At 42.1% G+C, this 19,407-nt stretch overlaps 1 protein-coding gene across 2 annotated transcripts in view; it reads right to left on the bottom strand.

The window, feature by feature from the left end:
• LOC126262783 (probable cytochrome P450 6a14) overlaps positions 1-19,407 on the bottom strand; it is a 71,316-nt gene that overhangs the window by 36,800 nt on the left and 15,109 nt on the right. For both annotated transcript variants that reach the window (XM_049959603.1, XM_049959604.1), the window contains exons 2-4: positions 17,459-17,688; positions 11,275-11,513; positions 995-1,257 (exon numbers count right to left, since the gene is read on the bottom strand). In XM_049959603.1, the coding sequence (XP_049815560.1) occupies positions 995-1,257; positions 11,275-11,513; positions 17,459-17,678 (722 nt within the window). In that variant the 5' untranslated portion in view covers positions 17,679-17,688. The remainder of the gene's footprint in view (positions 1-994; positions 1,258-11,274; positions 11,514-17,458; positions 17,689-19,407) is intronic.

Below are 19,407 nucleotides of genomic sequence, written 5' to 3'. Positions count from 1 at the left end.
TTAACATTAAAATAAAATAAAATAGCTTCACAAATTGAGCAAATCAATAACGGTTTGGTACACCTCTGGCACTTTTGCAAGCCGTTATTCCGCTTGTCATTGATTGATAGAGATGCTTAATGTCTACCTTAGGAATACTGTGCCAAATCATTTCCAATTGGCGCTTTAGATCGTCAGAATTGCGAGCTCGTTGGAGTGCCCTGTCCACAATGCACTCTTGGAAACATTTATTTTATGTTAACGGGGACAGAGACTGAGAGAGAAAGAGAGAGAGAGAGAGAGAGAGTTAGGGGAGGAGAGAGAGACAGAGGGAGGGAAAAGAAAGAATGGGGAGGAAGGGTGGAGAAAGAGAGAGAGAGAGAGAGAGAGAAGAAAGGAAGGAAGGGAGACTGGGAGAGAGGTAGTGAGAGGGAGAGAGTGAGAGAGAAAGAGAGAGAAGAAAGAAAGGAGAAGAAAGTGGAGAAAGAGAAGGACACAGAGACACAGAAGAAAGAAAGGAGAGGAACGCACAGGGAGAGAGGGAAGAGAGAAGAAACAAAGGGGAGGAAGAATGGGGAGAGAGAGAGAGAGAAGAATGAAAAGTGAGGAAGGGGGAGTGGGAGAGAGAGAAAAAAAATAAAGGGAAAGAAGGAGGAGAGTGAAGGAGAGAGAAGAATGAAAGGGGAGAGAGAGAGAGAGAGAGAGAAAGTAGAAATAAAAGGGATGAAGGGTGGAGAAAAAAAGAAGAAAGGGGAGGAAGGGTGGGCGGAGAGAGAGAGAGAGAGAGAGAGAGAATGGCCTTGAATATGTGCAACACTGTGCGACGAGGCGAGGCGTGACGTCAGCAAAGAGCGGTCGTGCTCGGTAATTCGCATATCCGGAGTCCCGACAACAGACATGAAGCGAGTGTGTGACAGAGCAAGCAGTCATGTGGGACTGCTAGGTCTCCCCTTCAGCAGGCGCAGCCGCGTCGTACCTCGTGAAACACAGAGCGTTGCAGCACTCCAGTGCATACCTTAAGAGGGTGAGCAGCTTGGGGTTGATGGCCGTGAGGGCGGAGTTAAGCGTATTGCGGAAGTTTTGCTTGAAGATGCGGCGGCCCCACTGCCTGAACGCCGCCTCCGGGTTGCGCTGGCAGTTCACCTCGACGCCGAACGCGACGGACGCGATGACGTCAGTGGCGAAGCGCGCACTCAGCTCGCGCATCTCGACTACCTGCCCTCTGGACGCGGGCTCCTCCAGCACCTCCCCCATCTCGCGGCCGCAGTCCGCTAGCGTCTGCAAGGCCGAGGGCGCACCACCATAGTAACTATGTCAAGCTTTTCATCACCAATAGCTGGGCGGACCGCAACTGGAATACTGTGCAAAACAGCATTTTACAACTCTACCGAAATGAATGCGACATTTCAGGCACAGACAGGAGAGCATTTGAATTTTTCACTGACATCAGACTTTTCGTGGCCTGTATGGCACCCAACTGTACAAAATCAAAAGACACACGAACTATAGTTGCACCTGTGGCAGGGTGTGAACTACCTGCTGTCATGGATCCACGATTCGGTTGTGAGGGTCAACAGTTCGTTACTGTCTCTCCACTTTCCCCCTACCGAAAACATAACTTGCTGTCACCCTCCTCGTTAAACGAGCCATAGACACCTGCGACTTCGTTAACAGAACAGCCAAGTATGTACACGGACTGAGCCAAATCCATATGACTACTTTCCAGAACGACAGTCCCATGGTGGCGTCGTGGGCACATGTCGTAATAAGAAAAGTATATAAACTGGGCAGAGACAAATGAGGAATCACACTAGTGATGATAAGAGCCGCGAATGGGGATATCGATTGACATAAGAGACTTTAACAAAGGGAAGACTGCTATGCATCCGCCGAATGGGAACGAACTTCGAGCAAACAGCTAGTCGGCACTTAGAGCTACTCTGTCGTGACCGTCAAGGAAAATGGTTGAAGGTAACAAGGCGTTGGACGCCCATGCCTCATCGCAGAACTTTGATGATGTTTGCTTTCTCTATAAAACAGGACTCCGACGTCCTTCCATGTAGACCCAACCACATCGTCAGTTATGTTTGTAGGGGACACATTATCATTGACATGGAAACGTATCGCACAGTCAGATGAATCACGTTTCGTGTTACACCAGATTGATGGTCGTGACTGGAAACACCATCATCCCAGTGAACAGCTGCACCAAACATGAAGTGCACCATAGATCGCAGCCTGATAACGTCAACTTTATGCTACGCAGGACATTCACCTGGGCTTCCGTAGGACATTCGGCAGTAACCGAAAACAGCGAGACAGCTGTAGACTACGTCAACAATGGCGAGGACCACCTGCATCCCTTCATAGGTGGTGTATTTTCCGATGGCATCTTTCAGCAGGACAACTGTCTGTGTAAGAAGGGCAGAATCGTACTGCAATGGTTAGAGGAGCACGATGGTGAATTCACGTTGTTGTCTTTGCCTCCAAAGTAGCCTGACGTGAAGCTGGTGACATACATTTAGGAAGCTGTCGTAAACTATCCGCGTCCTCAGACCACTGACTTGTAATGTACGGGAACTGAGTGACCTGTGTGTAGGTGTCTGTTGGCACGTCCCTCTGGAAACCTAACGAGGGCTTGTCACAACCACGCCACACAAAATCACTGATGTATGGCGTTTTATAAGTCGACCAACCCATTATTACAACGGTTTGGCCCATCAGTGCAGATGTTTTCGTTTCATCATTCTAGGGGCGTCCGAAATTGTTTTATACTTTATTTTTTCTCGTCGTTCGTGGTGGGGTGATGCATCATTACAGTTGCAAGTCTGCAACACTTGTGTCTAACTGTCGGTGGCAGGACAGTCACTAGAAGGGTTATTCCTGCACAGTACAGCCCCTTTTTTCCACCTGCTGTCCATACGTGCGTAAACCCCCATGGTTCTTTTGTAACATACAGTGCGTATATGTGGCTTGCTAATGTTGTCTCTGCAGCTGAATCCTCACCCCTGTAAATGATTAAATCGACCCTGCCATAGAGATCCTACACCTAGGAACTTACATAAAACGAATAACGAAATACTGTGTAATGGTTTTACTTCATTTTAGTCTACCGAATGAAACCATTTATTCGTATCGGGGAGCTACCAAAATGAATCACAACTTGACTACTGTAACTGATCAATTTAAAAAAAAATTGGGTGCCAAAAGTAGCAGAAACATGAAAAAATGACAGATTCTACCCTAAATGTAGTTTCGAGATTGGATGAACATTAGAGCGGGCTCCCCTTCATTAGACGGACACAAAGAGAGTTGATGCTGATGTTTCTTTTTTTGAGTCATCAGTCTTCTGAATGGTTTGATGCGGCCCGCCACGAATTCCTCTGCTGCGCCAACCTCTTCAACTCAGAGTAGCACTTGCAACCTTACATCCTCAATTGTTTGCTCGATGTATTCCAATCTCTGTCTTCCCCTACAGTTTTTGCCCGCTACAGCCTCCTCTAGTACCATGGGAGTCATTCCTTGAAGTCTTAACATATGTCCTATCATCCTCTCCCTTCTCCTTACCAGTGTTTCCCATATATTCCTTTCCTCTCCGATTCTGTGCAGGACCTCTTCATTTGCTGCCTTATCAGCCAACCTAATTTTCGACATTCTTTTGTAAAACCACATCTCAAATTCCTCGATTCTCTTCTGTTCCAGAGTCCATGTCTCACTACCATACAATGCTGTGCTCCAAACGTACATTCTCAGAAGTTTCTTACTCAATTTAATGCCTATGGTTGATACTAGTAGACTTCTGTTGGCCAGGAATGCCGTTTTTGCCAGTGCTAGTCGGCTTTTGGTGTTCTCCTTGCTCCGTCTGTCATTAGTTATTGTGGTGCCCAGGTAGCAGAATTACTTAACTTCATCTACTTCGTGACCATGTATCCTGGTTTTAACTTTCTCGCTCTTCTCATTTCTGCAACCTCTCATTACTTTCGTCTTTCTTCGATTTACTCTCAGTCTGTATTCTGTACTCATTAGACGGTTCATTCCGTTCAGCACTAAGGACAGCAGTGTGATCCATTAGCGAAAAAGTGTCATTGATATCCTATCACTTTGAATTTTAATTCTAGTCCTGAACATTTCTTTTATTTCCATCATTACTTCTTCCATGTACAGATTGAACAGTAGGGGCAAAAGACTACATCCCTGTCTTATACCATTGTTAATCCGACACTTCGATCTCAGTCGTCCACTCTTATTCCCTCTTGTCTCTTGTACAGTCGTGGACAAAACGAGCGAGACCCCTCGCCTTTTCGTTATGCTGATCCGCACGGCTTTAAAGTCTGCTACACAGCATAACAGGCAAGGCGACGAAGTGCTACCAACATACTATGCACAGGCGTGAAATTGACAAACTGTCTGAACTTTCTAGACTGTTTTCCATAATTTGTAAGACTATATTAATGCTGATTAATGTGTTAAACACAACACATAAATATAAGACAGAAATGAAAGAAGAAACGCTAATTGGTATGAAATGTACCAATAAAAATGAATTTCAGCTTATCGAGAAAACATAACTGTTTTAGTAAGACAAAGAACCCTAGATCGTTACGAATTAGCAAAATATTATCCGCATTCGGCCGTGAAACGGTCTGTGTCAACGTTCAGACCAGTCATACTGGATTACTGTTGCTGACCTACCACGAAAGTGTGCAAATTTAGCAATGCGTGAAGATCCATAACGAAATTCAGTTATAAATCATTCAGTGCCACACTTAATTCCATTATTGACAGAAGCGGAAAAAGTAGGCAGTAACATGTATTAAATTCTACGAAAGTGTCATATTGACATCCACAGTATAGAATAAAGGTAGCGATAAAACGTATTGGGGGCGCGAGAATTTCTTAAAATTGCTTTACTGATATTCCACCTGCCTCCTTCGAGATTAGAACCGAAAACAAACCAGACCTTCCTTTCACTACACTAGCAGACAACCCAGGCAAACAGCCCTCTATTATTACCCCTGACATGAATAAGCCGGCAATTTCGCAATGAAAATGGCAAAATGAACTGCAGTTTCTGTTGCATGGAGTTTTCTGGACTCAAAAACATGAATTTTCTACCTTTATGTCACCGCTTATGTGACAGTCATTTGGAATGTTTATCGAAATAACAAAATACTGTTATTAGTGAGTAAATTTAGTAGGATAATTCTGCACCACCCCAGGAAATAAACGGCTACATAGCTGCCAAACGTATTCTACACTGTTTAGAATTCTCCACTAGGCTCGCCACAGCCAGAAAATGTTCATTAGCCGAAGTGTTTCTTAAGCTAGCTAGCAATGGGAATGTTCGCACTTCTAAAACGCGGTGGCATTAATACTGGGATGTGAATTACCACGTGTATATGCTAATGGATTCTATTTGCATTCTTGTAAACGTGATTTGGATCGAAAGCGTAGCTACGATAAATATGCTGATGTATCGACTGCAACTAGAACATTTCGAATAAAGAGCAAGGGGTGTTATTTATGCGGCTCTCATCTTCAGTAGCTGTGGTAGCTATTTTCGTTGTTAGGATTTCGTCACCTAAACCGGTAAAAACGGAACCCTACTAGTCTCACTTTCTTGACCGTCTATCGGTCTACCCAACCCTTAAAACCCGTTTACCTCGAGAACGGGTAGACATAATAAGCGGAGATGTATCGCACTTCTTGCAGTAACCGGTCACTTGGTGGTGTAAGAAAAGTGAGCTTCTATGTCAACGCAATCTAAAGATACGGCCGTTTATGTAAAGAAAGTTTACGTGAAAGGTCAAAAAATGGCTCCAGGAAATGTGCGACCAAACTGCTTAGGTCATCAGCCCCTAGACCTAGAACTACTTAAACCAACCTAACCTAACACACATCCATGCTCGGGGAAGGATTCGAACTGACAGCGCAAGCAGCCGCGCGTTCCGCGATATGACGTCGTTGAAAGCACGGCTAACCCGCGCCGGCAAGCTGTTAATATCTTCTGATGTTGCTAAGAAGTAATTTACTTCTGGTGAATGATTTTATGCGCAGTTCATTTAAGATAGAATAACTAAAATATATTTGATGTTACGGAAGACGAAGGACGCCTAATTCATTTCCCTCACTTTATTTATGATGTTAGATTCGCAATCTGAGCATACGTATTATCCATAACCACACTTTAGCGCCACATAGATATGTGATTGCAACACATTGGCGTACACTTGAGATATTTCGTTTCCCATGAAGTGGTGGCAGACGATGCTGTGGCGTCTTCGAAGCGCGAGCTTCGTCAGTGCAAGGTATCTCAGCACAGCTGAGCGAACGTTTTCTTCCTGCTGCTAGTCTAATGGACAATGGAAATACTGTAGAATACTTTTGAAAACTATGTGACCATCGATTTACGTTCGTGAGTCGTTCATAATTATGTTAGTAAATTCACTCGATATTTTTATGTTCTTTAAATTACATTTGCTACATGATTCGCATTGAAGACGTAGGAAATGTATGTTATTTGGTCCAGGAAGCACGTTCCAATAGAAATTGATGCTTACGTTGACATTTATGTTGCGAATTAGTCGTCTTATCCATCACATGGATAACGAGGATGCTCCGTTTTGCTACACTTTCGTGGTAGGTCAGCAACAGTAATCCAGTATGACTGGTCTGAACGTTGACACAGACCGTTTCGCGGCCGAATGCGGATAATATTTTGCTAATTCGTAACGATCTAGGATTCTTTGTCTTACTAAAACAGTTATGTTTTCTCGATAAGCTGAAATTCATTTTTATTGGTACAGTTCATACCAATTAGCGTTTCTTCTTTCATTTCTATCTTATATTTACGTGTTGTGTTTAACACATTAATCAGCATTAATATAGTCTTACAAATTATGGAAAACAGTCTAAAAAAGTTCAGATAGTTTGTCAATTTCACGCCTGTACATAGTATGTTGGTAGCACTTCGTCGCCTTGCCTGTTATGCTGTGTAGCAGACTTTAAAGCCGTGCGGATCAGCATAACGAAAAGGCGAGGGGTCTCGCTCGTTTTGTCCACGACTGTACATACTGTATATTATCCTTCTCTCCCTATGACGTACCCCTATTTTTCTCTGAATTTCGGACATCTTGCACCATTTTACATTTTCGAACGCTTTTTCCAGGTCGACAAATCCTATGAACGTGTCTTAATTTTTCTTTAGTCATGCTTCTATTATCAACTACTGATTAGCTGTGAGAAAGATAAGACGTAAACCCTGACTGGCACATCCAGAAGTAGCTCATTGGAAAATTGGGTGTAATTCAACACATTTACTGTGAGTGTTTTCCTATCTGCCGAACCGAAGCGCACATATCTCCTTTTGCAGTATGGCTAGCATTTATACAGCACCGATGATCTGCTCGTTGGTGCGTTGGTCACACTGCAGACAATGCGGAGTACTTGTAATTGTCTGCCTACACAGTGGACGCAATATTCAGTCGGCAACCTCGTAGGGCTGAAATTACCAGAATGCACTCTCCCACCTGCACTGCCCATGCTACAAGAGTTCTGTGGCCTCCAGCATTGTAAAGTACCGCCACCTCGCTCAGCTCTCTCTCAGGGCAGTGAATGTCCACCCCTGCAGGACATGACAACTGCCTTCCCAGCCCCTCTTGAGCCGAATGTGGCTTCTGAGGAATGTCTTGCCCGCATTGCCCTTTCTTTCAGCACTCAGCTCTATATAACTCCCAGGCGTGCAGTACTTCATGGCTTATTGGTAGGCCTACGTGATTATAGCCAATACCGACCACTGAATTCACTAACAATCCGATTGTACATAGTGAAAAGTGACCTAATACAAATATAAATCGAAAAGAAGTTGTTATTGTTGATGTGCTCTTCAGTTTGAACACTCGTTTGATGCAGCTATCCATGCTACTCTACCTTGTGCGAGCCTCTTCATCTCCGAGTAACTACTGCAACCTGCTTACTGTTTTCATCTCTTGGTCTCCCGTTACGATTTTTATCACCCACACTTCTCACCAATACTAAATTGGTGATCCCTTGCATGTCTCAGGACGTGTCCCGTCAACCGATCCCTTCTTTTCAACAAAGTTGGGCCACAAATTCCTTGTCTCCCTAATTCCATTCATACCTCCTCATTACTTACTTGATCTACCCACCTAAATTACAACATTCTTCTGTAGCACCACATTTCGAAACCTTCTATTGTCTTTCAGTCCATGCTGTTTATTGTCCATGTTTCACTTCCATTCACGGCCACACTCCCGACAAATACCTTCAGAAAAGATTTTCTGACACTTGAATCTGTATTCGATGCTAACAAATTTCTCTTCTTCAGAAATGCTTTTCTTGCCGTTGACAGTCTACATTTTATATCCTCTCCACTTCAGCCATCATCAGTTATTTTGTTGCCCAAATAGCAAAACTAATCTACTATTTTAAATATCTCGTTTCCTAATCTAATTCTCTTAGCATCATAGGACTTTATTCGAGTACATTACGTTATCATTGTTTTACATTTCTTGATGTTCCTCTTATATCTTCCTTTTAAGACACTGTCCATTACATTTAGCTGTTCTTCCAAGTTATCTGCAGTGTCTGACAGAAACCTGAAAGTTTGTATGTCTTCTCCCTCAACTTTAATTCCTGTTCCAAATTTTTCTTTGGTTTCTTGTACTAGTTGTTCAATGTACATACTGAATAGCACCAGGGACAGGCTACAACCGTATCTCACTCCCTTCTGAACTACTGCTTCCCTTTCATGCCCCTCGCCTCTTATAACTGCCGTCTGGTTCCGGTATTTTACTCCTGCTATCTTCAGCATTTCAAACATGGTATTCCAGTCAACGTTGCCAAATGGCTTCTCCAAATACACAAATGCTATAAATGTATGTTTGTCTTTCCTTAACCAATCCTCTAAGGTAAGTCAGAGGGTTGGTATTGTTCCTGTATCTTCTGTGAAGAATTCGTATTAGTATTATGCAACAATGAATTAATAAACTGATTGTCCAGTAATTTTCACATCTGTCAGCAACTGCTTTCTTTGGAATTGAATTACTACATTTTTCTTGAATTCTGAGGGTGCTTCGCCTGTCTCATATATCTTTCACACCAGATAGAAGAATTTTGTCATGGCTCTGTCATCGAAGGCTCTTCCAGAAGTTCTGATGGAATACCGTGCACACCTGAGCCCTAGTTTATACTGACGTCTTTCACAGCTTTGTAAAATTCTTCTCGCATTGTAATAAGTCTCAACTCATCTTCTAGTACGTCCACTTTCCCTGCAATAACATTGCCCTGTATAAACTGCTTCCATCTTTCAGCTTTCCCTTCTTTGCTTAGGACCTGCTTATCATCTGAGCCTCTCATTTTTATACAAGTGCTTCTCTACGAGCCCAAAGGTCTCATTAATTTTCCTGTAGACGTTATGTGTCTTTGCCCTAGTGAAGTATGCTTCTAAATCCTTGCATTGGTCATGTAGCCATTCCTGCTTAGCAAATTTGCACTTCCTGTCAGTGTCTTAGACGTTTGTATTCGCTTTCGCCTACTTAGTTTGCTGCATTTTTAAATTTTATCCTTTCATCAATTAAAATGATCAAAGAAAAAACAAGCCACACTTGACGTCTTAGTCCACATCGCCAACCATAAGTGAAGAGACTCAATCTCAGTGACGGCACCTCACCACTTGACTTACAAATAGAGGGCGTTCGACAATATGTACTAGTAGCTCTCAAGTCTCTGTCGCGTAAAACACGGAATCCCAGCACGGGTGGCCGAGTTAATTACAACTGCATTCCACGAAAGGCCTAAAATAGTGGCTCCTAACAAGTGGTTAACAAGTATGTTTTACCACAAGTAGGAGTTTTCAAGGAATTCATAATAAGGCAGGGCAAAATAACTGGGAATGACGAGGCACGTTATTCCATCACATGCCTCATACGCAGAACTAGTAATCCGCAGAGTGGAGAACAGACTCGGCTTGATAAGGTTGATCACCGTTGTAGAACAAACGAAGTACCCAAGGAAACACTAATCAATAACCGTCCATAAAACCTACAATACAGCATGCAAAGCCCGTACACATGAACAGCCACACATATGGCACCTGTATAGAGAGGCGCATATTGCCGCTATGCAACAGATACAAGAAGGCCAATACAAAAAAAAAGGCTGGACATTAATTTCCTATATTATGCGCCACAAACGCCTCGGTAGCACATTGATTACGGGAGTGAAGAGATCATCATAGATGACACCAACATGCTAGGGACTAAGAATCTGTGCATTCCTCTACAGAAAAAAAAGACAACGAATCAGACTCGATAGAGTAAGAGCTGAATAAAAGAGTAAACCACACATTAAACATGAAAGCACCAGGTATGGAGCTTAGAGTTGGTTTGAGTGTGTGCTGTGAACAACCATAGCTCTCCAGAGTGAAATCCAGAATCCGTAGATCTGTGTTCCACACTCTTGAGAAAGCTAATTAGAGAGACTGTCGGAAGCTCACACTAGTTTGCCTACAACCTTCCAGACCTTGAGATTAAAACAGCATATTTATAATAATGTTATGTTATTGCTGGTTTAGTTTCAGGGTCAACAAAAGCATTATTCGAATACTTCCGTGAATTGTGCAGCTGAAATTGCGCAACGATTCTCCGTGTAAAACGACCTGCTTGTCGTTAAACAGTCAATCCATTAACCATCGCAATTGGTGGAAGTTCCGTTACATGATTAGATTACACACGCTTCAGGAGTAGGGACTAGCACATTACGGACCTTTTCAGCAATAGTAAAAAATAGCAAACAGCATTTCAGAGAACAGACATTTTCCTTGATTTTATGTGGAACTTGAAGGTCTCGTTCAATATAACACCTTTTGTGATGGCCGGGACCGTAAAGACGGCAAGGTCTGATGACGAGCTCCTTCGCAGCGGAACACAAGCTCCAGATGCGAATAAATCAGACTGTGGGTTTGAAAAGAAAAAAGTTTTAGCGAAACCACTGGAAATCGGAATCTGGGTGGTCTGAATAGGAATTTGAAGCGCTGTCTCCGGAAAGCACTCCAGAAACCGCTGCTCAACCTCATTCACTCTTTGAGATGTTTCTGAGATACTTGAGCGTAGCTGCCCACACACTAAAGCCAGAAGCAGGCCCTTAGGACATCAGAGCATAAGCCACATGCCGAAAGTTCACAATGTGCTCCGCAGGTCTAGGGCCAGTTCTGCATACTACAAAATTAGGCGAAGAGGTCGCCGCATGTTGAAAGTACTGAGAGAGCCACCTCACCTGGAACATCATCTTCATCTTGCCAGAAGTGAACGTGGGTGTCAGCTTCACACGCAGCCTCCTCCATTTGTTCCCGCCAAGTAGAAAAAGGTGGCCGTTCAGAGGTTCATTTTCGTTCGTCTTTATTCCTCTGTCCTGGAAGGTCCAGAAGTCCTTGACGAGAATTGTACGGATCAAATCTGGGTCCACTATCATGAGACTCGGTCGGTTAAAGAAATATACTCCGCCGAAGTGTTGGCCTGGAACAAACAAGATGGCTTACATTTGCTTCACATTTCAAATAAACAGGTTTCACGCAAACTCTTGCGATTCCTAACCAGACTCGTTATATGAACAGAGATAAATGCTCCTAAAGTGCATGTACTGCCGCAGATTTTGCTATCTTAAGGGTATAAGGAACGCCCTATGCTTACAATGTTAAATTGAGCTAAAAGTTAGGAACATTTTCTCATTTGTTATTTGGACGATACTCTTGATTTTTTCACAGAATGCAGAGATATGTTCTGCTTTTATGCTGAATTATTAATTTTGAAAAAATCATGAATAGTTTTTCAGATATTTTATTTTTTGTAAATGTTAAAAAAAGTTATACATTTTAACAAGTATTTTAAAATTTACATCCATTAATACAAAATAATTCCACATATCTTTTAATTCAGATATATTAGAAGGTCTTAAGGAACAAGTACAGAAAATTTCATCTTTCTTCCATAAATAGGCCCAGAGAAAATGTACCTTGTACACAAAAAAACTAAAGTTACGGGAAATTAGGTTCAAAGTTTTTACTTCAGTACAAGCCTGCTCCATAGCTTGTATCATCAGAATCGTCCAACAGCTTCCTCTTGATGGCTCTGCTACGCTGTCTAGCCATCTTTGAATATACTTCTATGGCATTATCTGAAGACCTGAGCCGTTCCTTGTCCAAACAAAGCATAGCTGCGGCAGTTCGTAGTGCTACACAGAGCCCCAACTTCTGCAGAACTTTGCACTTTGTTATATTGCCCTGATTGAATGATGAAACAGCATCATCAACGCCAAAATGAAGTGTGTTTATACCCACAAACACGGTTTTAGGTAGTCGATTCCATATCACAAGGTTCACACGCTCATTTGGATTTTGAGTCCGGCCATGAAGACATTTCTTTAGTAGACTAATATCTGCGAGGTCTCGGAATATTGGTTTTATTTCATCCATTATGGCAGGTGGCAGGTGATGAGGGTGATTGTATTGTTTCTTAGTTATCTTGCCTCTGTTGTACTTGCACCAACTATTGTCTCCTTTTGAACATAGCCCATGTTGGGGATTCTCATTCTTTGAAGCTGTATGAAAAAACAGAGCCCAGACTGCTCTTCTCATTAATACTGCATCTGCTGTATTCTGTCTTATTGATAGACCACAGCACTTCTGAATATGATCTATTGTAGCATCTGTCAGTCTATTTTTCCCATCTAAAGTTTTTCCATCGCTCAATTTCTTGCCTTTCATGCTAGCCTTGAGCCGTCGAAGTCTTGATCCCATCCTTTTCTGAACATGGCCAACACACTCCAGTTTGGAAATTTTCACATCGTTACCATAGGGTCTCAGTTCCTCAATTTCTTTGAATGCCTTTGAATCACCATCTCCAAGATAATTTATGTACCTAACGTTGTACCATTTTACTGAGCGTTGATAAATACTTCTTACACCAGCAACTTCCATACCACCACTTGACCCATAGTAATTTGCCATGCACTCCTCTTCATGTTTATTTTTCGTTTTCTCCTTGCATCTGCAATGCTTGGAAAGTATTGCCACATCAACTACCTTACCAGTGTCCACACTTGTAGCTGTTACTACACCATTCAGAGATGTGTGGCCTCTCTTCTGCCAGCTTCCATCAAAAGCTATGGACAAGTCTCTGCTATTATTATTTTCAACAACTGCTTCCTCAACAGCATCTTTCATGTTTTCCTGTGCCACATCTTCTACAGCAGAGCCTATTGCAATTATGTGTTTGTTAAATTTTGAAGGTGGAGGAGGGAGGTTCATCACACCACACAACATGGCACCTGCAGCCCTACCCTTTCCTATACACTGTAATCCATAAATCAGTCTAATGTTTACATCGTATAGTTTATCTGTATCTGCAGTAACATGTGAGGAATTGAAGAAAGCAACACTGTGTTTGCAATAACTGCACATCAACTCTAATTCACAAGCAAGTCCTACATGTAAGTTTGTTTTCAATGAAACACCACATTTTCAACATTGTTTGCACTACACATTGTTCTCCAAAACGTCTGATAATAAAGAGACGTTAATTACCTCATATTTTGTTGTCCCAGCATTTAGTTTCTTGTATTCTTCTTCAATTCCAGCTAGTTTTCTTCTTGAAGAACTTTCCGGTGTAGTGGCAGCAGCATCACTCAATGTATCACTACCAGTGCTGAGGTTAGTCGCTACTGGGACATCAGATACTGATGAAGATGAATCAGACGAATTTTTAGTACACTTTACGTTCTTGCGCCAATGTACACGCTTTCTAAATACCTTCAGACTAGGTCTTGGCATGTTGAAGGAAAGAAAACTCAATGACTTCTCCACATACGACTTCCACAACAATGACATGGATGTACTCAAAAAGGAAACAAAAAAAATGGTGGAGAATCTATTGTCAACTATCTAGCAGTGTAGCCAACAGAAAAACTAGCTCTCTTGTGCTCAATTATATCTCTGGCAAAGCTGTCTATATCAGGTATATTTCGCGTCTCATATACAAGGTGCGGAACATCGTGTGTCGAAATTATTTTAAAAAATTATTTTAAATAGTTCTATTCACGTCATCCAAATATTTTATACGTGGTATTAAACGGGATAGTCTAATTTTTTCGAAAATGCATTTTCCCAAAAATCGATTTTTTCATCGAAAAACTCATTCCGTATACCCTTAAAAGGCCAATTTATGCAGTTGACACTTCATGAAATTTGCATTTGAAGTTGGAACTCTACACGTATCAATTTTGATATAATTTTAACGAGAAACTGCAGGGTTTATTTCACAGATATACTTTTTCAGTTACGTATTTCCTGTATGCAAACTACTCGAAAATGTTTTGACTCATATCTGCGAACGCGTGTGAACGTAGAGTATAGGCGATCAGAGAAATAGCTTTACTAAACTAAAAAAAAAAAAAGTTTACTGTAATTTGAGAACAAAAGAATAATCAAAGTAAATGCAGTCACTTCGATATCGCATATCCTTTCATATGCCGGCCGGAGTGGCCGTGCGGTTCTAGGCGCTACAGTCTGGAACCGAGCGACCGCTACGGTCGCAGGTTCGAATCCTGCTTCGGGCATGGATGTGTATGATGTCCCTAGGTTAGTTAGGTTTAATTAGTTCTAAGTTCTAGGCGACTGATGACCTCAGAAGTTAAGTCGCATAGTGCTCAGAGCCATTTGAACCATCCTTTCATATTGGTGAAATTTTAATCTACTACTGGGTAACATCGAACATTCCGTAGCAGTATCCCACGAACTATAACGTGCTTGAATCCCAAATTCAGTTATTGTATGTTTCCAGCCTGGAATCACACAAAAGTGTCACCAGACAACAGTGAAAGAGTGTTATATGACTCATGCTTACAAACTCAATCTTCTGTAGACCAGCGTGATCTAATGTTGTTGTAGAATCATGGAATGACGACTTTCTGATAAAAATACAACAAAATATCTTTGTTCGCTAGACAGCCAGTGTGATCCCCTAGGGCTTAATGCTTGGTTTACGTGCGGTTGTATCCTCCTTGGCCTGCTGTTCAGAAAGTGGTGGGGGTGTTGGGGCACAAGACTCCAGTTCTTTTCGATGGTGGCCCATTCTGACCACAGGTCATATTGTCCTCACACTACACAGTCCTCAAATGACCCTCGATAGCGAAGAGAAGCGTCCAGCATCCAGTCATGACATTGGCCTCAAACATGGGTGACCCATCACACTGATGAACCTGTGATACTGCATGCCTGTAACGTGCATTGCTACCTGGGCGTCTTCGCATTTATTTAAGTCGATAATCAGAGTTGAAATAAATCCTGCACTCGTCAGTGAAGAGAACCCAAAGCCACTGATCCTGATTCTATTCCAGGACTTCCCTTGCCCAGTGTCATCATGCACCAGAAAGCTGGGGAAACAATGACTTTTTCAGTTGTTTATAATGGACGTTTAGAGATCATAGTGTGTGGATGGTTATGTGCTATATGTTGTTAGCAAACTGGGACTGTTACACAGTATCTCAGTTGTACCTAGTCGTTTAGTATTGATGATAATGTGGGGATGGTTTCATATTATCTGGGTTGTTACCAAGTTATTTAGTGAGGACAGTGATAACTGTATTCGAATTCGCCCCTGTTTGGGGAGTCCTCTGATTAAAGCTCCAAGTGGTGCTAGCTTCGGTCGCACAGCTTGAGGTTGTTGCCACTAGAGATCTGTGTGAGAAATTAGATGTGGGGAGCCAATGGATGTACAGCACGTCCCACGTTTTCCCTGAATGGTCAGCTGCTGTGGTGGGCTCGGTTTCTGCCAGGACTGAGCGCCCTTAACTCGTGGTTGCGTGGGAGTTCGTTTCGAGGCGTGACGGACAGTGAATGATTCTCTGGCATGTCGACAAAGAGTCTTCGAGTGCTATCTGTGACTGATAAAATAACGTTAGGCGTATGGTGGTGTTCTTTTGGGGGATAGGGCTCACATGGAGTGAAAGAAATCCATAGGACACTCTTTGCGCGTAACAAGGGGAAACACTTCAGATGTGGAACCGTTCATTCCAGATTCTTTCAGCAATGAGTTAACCCGACGGCGAGTAGATCTTGTGGAGCACAAAATTCAGAACGCCACACTTCGTTAGAAATTTTTTTCTGGTTAGTGGATAGCCAATACAGAAAGCTTCCCATCATCCCTTAGCAGATTATCAGTGTAAAGTAAACCGATATTTGAAAAAAATACAAAAAGAATCTTCAAGTATTTTGTTACAATTAGATTGAGTGTTTTCCTGTAGAAGATACTGTTACGCAAGTGACTCAGGCCCCAGTCCAACCCTGAAAAATGTTTCACATGTCATTCATTTCATCTTCAGATAACTACGGGAAATCTGTCCTAATAACACGTCCACAGCTGTTCTCCTGGCTAAACGTCTGCCTCATCTTTTCCCCAGAAGGAAGATGTCCATAAATATCAATTAATTGGTTCCAGTCAGTGACGCGTACGTAATGTAGTTTGATGTTCAATTTGGGCCTAATATATTTTAGATTTATTCGTGATTTCTGATTATTTGTGGCGTCTCAGGTTCTCGTTAAGCTGGATAAGCGAAAGCTCGCCGCAGTTCCTTTTGCGATCTCACTGTAGAGTTTTGTTGTTGATGACGGGATGTGTTAAGCAGCCTCTATTTATTTATTTACTCGACTTTTCCTCTGCTAACAAAGGATAATGAGAGATAACTAGCATGTTCTTACATCGTACCAGTAAATGAATCACATTCCGTTGCTCTCAACATGATTCGTATATATACTATGTTCTGTTTCCTTTGTTTTGAGTTGTGTTGATTAATTAAGTTTGATGTTCTTCATTACTTCATATGGTTGAGTTTTCGATTCATTGTTGGATGACAATGACAACGTCCATCAGCCCAACTAACAACAACACCGAATTCAGTTAGTTCACCTGTGTGGACGAAATATCTTCGGAACATGCAACACGTGTCGAAATTTAGGTTTAGAATGACTTCCCTACAGAGACTCAGGTGATGGAATAATATGCCTTGTTACTTGCATTACTGCGTCGCTATCCTCCGAACCTTGCATTGCTTAAACTTTTGCCGTTGTCACCATTCAATAATTAAATAAAAAATAACAGTGACACACTAAGAAAGTCATGTAGTTGAACTACCAAACTGACATCGTATTCATTTCAAAGTGCGAAACGTCAACCAAACAATAATTAAGAAAGCCGTTTAAATATCGAAGAAAAAGATTCTCCATCTAGTTCGTATATGGAAGCTATGAGACCTCAAATAGTTCTTTGCAGTGATCGTGAGTTTCTTAATAACGGATCAGAAATGAGTCTACATCTCCGAAGCTAATTATAAGATTCGTATCCGACTCAGCTAACAGTACAAAAAGAAGAAGGAAGAATGAGTAAAGCTTTTTGGTGTCTCCTCTTACCTTTAAACTGCAGGTAAGCTTCATTCAGTTCGATCGGCCCGGACGTCTTTCCCACGAAGCTGTTGTAGACATTGCCGAAGGGGAACCGCGGCTCGAGGTAGGGCACGCCCTTTCTCTGCCAATACTTATAAGAGTACGAGAACCACGCGTACACTGCCACCACTACCAGCGACAGGGCTACCAACACCTCGGTTAGCCACGACTCTGCGTAGAAAGCCATGATGGCGATTCTGCAAAATAACATACAGGCATTGCATTGGTTCTCATGTGCTTAGGGAAAAATTACTATCAAGAATTTCACAGAAAATTGTTGATACCACTCCAAGCCTTCCTGTCTCTCTCTCTCTCTCTCTCTCTCTCTCTCTCTCTCTCTTTGTGTGTTTGTGTGTGTGTGTGTGTGTGTGTGTGTGTGTGTGTGTCTGTGTGAGTCCGTACGCGCCTTCCCCAACCACCACTTCGCGCCCTCCGCCTTTTTCTTAACACCTACCCACCCATTCACACACACACACATACACACACATACAATACACACACACACACATACACACTCACTCACGTGTGCGCGTGCGTGCGCGAGCGCGCTAGCACACACACACATATATGACAAATTACGAAAGAAACCCCGCTAGAGAGAAGACGAGTGTACCCTATACACTTTACTTTAAATATCTGTATTGGCGACATTGGTAGACAATGGAAAAACATGATCAACCGAGGCACTAAAACAGGTCCTCATAACTAGATGAACACCATGATGTTCGCTGAGGACAATCCGAAAAGCTCAATAAATAATCTAGACTTCTCATAGAAAGAGTAAGACAACGAATTTTAAAGTAAAAGACCATGCGCTGCTGGTCATATTTTAGAGCGTATTTCTTTGGTTGTGCTGTAAGATACGAGCTTGAATATTATATCCACACTAAATTAAATCAACATCATAGGATACAAAGAACACTAGGCAACAGAGAGCGGAAGTAAATGACAGTAAAACTGTATAAGTAAGAGTTGCAGTTGTTAGCACTCCTCGTTCAGTTTCGTTTACAATAAGAAAGAAAGGCCTAACACATACACAGGCCACAGAGATCACATTCACAAGACGCAAGAGACGTTGCCAATCTCGGGGGATCTGATAAGAAATGAAAACATCAGAATTACTTTCAAACAAGTAAATCTTTTTTTCACAAAACTAGACCTCAAGCTCGCTACTTTGATACCTCATTTGTCCATTTCCCACTCTTCGTTTAGCTATGAAAAGTCGGACGAATATCCATTTTGTAATTTCTGAGAAGTTTTGTTTATCATATATCATTTCTGACTCACTACAGCACGAAGATGCTAGATAAGACAAATACTTAAGATTATACCGGAATCATGAGATAAGAAGCTGATGATGATAATATCCAACTCTTAGAAAAATGGCCAAGTGTAGGCCATTATGAAGAAACCCTTTGTGGTACGTTATGGAAACAATTTTCACAAGACTTACGGCGAGAAATAATAAAAATGTCGAGCATAAATAAAACTACACAAAGATAGGCCATGGGAGCCATAGCAACAGAGAATACTTATGAAATCAGTATACAGTGTATCTCTGTGCATTGCAGGTTGTCGTGACGTTCTCTGTGGTATAGCCTCACGTATATCTCGCATCTGTGACAACTAACACACCTTCATTGCTTCAAGCTGACACTTTTCCTGTCACACAGCTGGCTTTCATAGCTCTTCAGTGCCTCGACGTCGACGGGATGTTAAACCCACCTTCCTTAGATCCATAGACTTTCACAGGCGCTTCAGGACATTAATTTCTCTGCCAGAACCTCAGTGAAACCATGATTTTAATTATATGAAAGGAAAGACACACTGATAACAATTTTTCAACCAAGACTTTATAATGTAAACAAAAAAGGTAACGTCAGTATAGATCGTTCCGCTGACGCTAATGGAAGACA

The sequence above is a fragment of the Schistocerca nitens genome, chromosome 6 (assembly GCF_023898315.1).
Source record: "Schistocerca nitens isolate TAMUIC-IGC-003100 chromosome 6, iqSchNite1.1, whole genome shotgun sequence".
Classification (NCBI taxonomy): domain Eukaryota; kingdom Metazoa; phylum Arthropoda; class Insecta; order Orthoptera; family Acrididae; genus Schistocerca; species Schistocerca nitens.
This window is presented reverse-complemented; position numbering and strand designations above follow the sequence as displayed.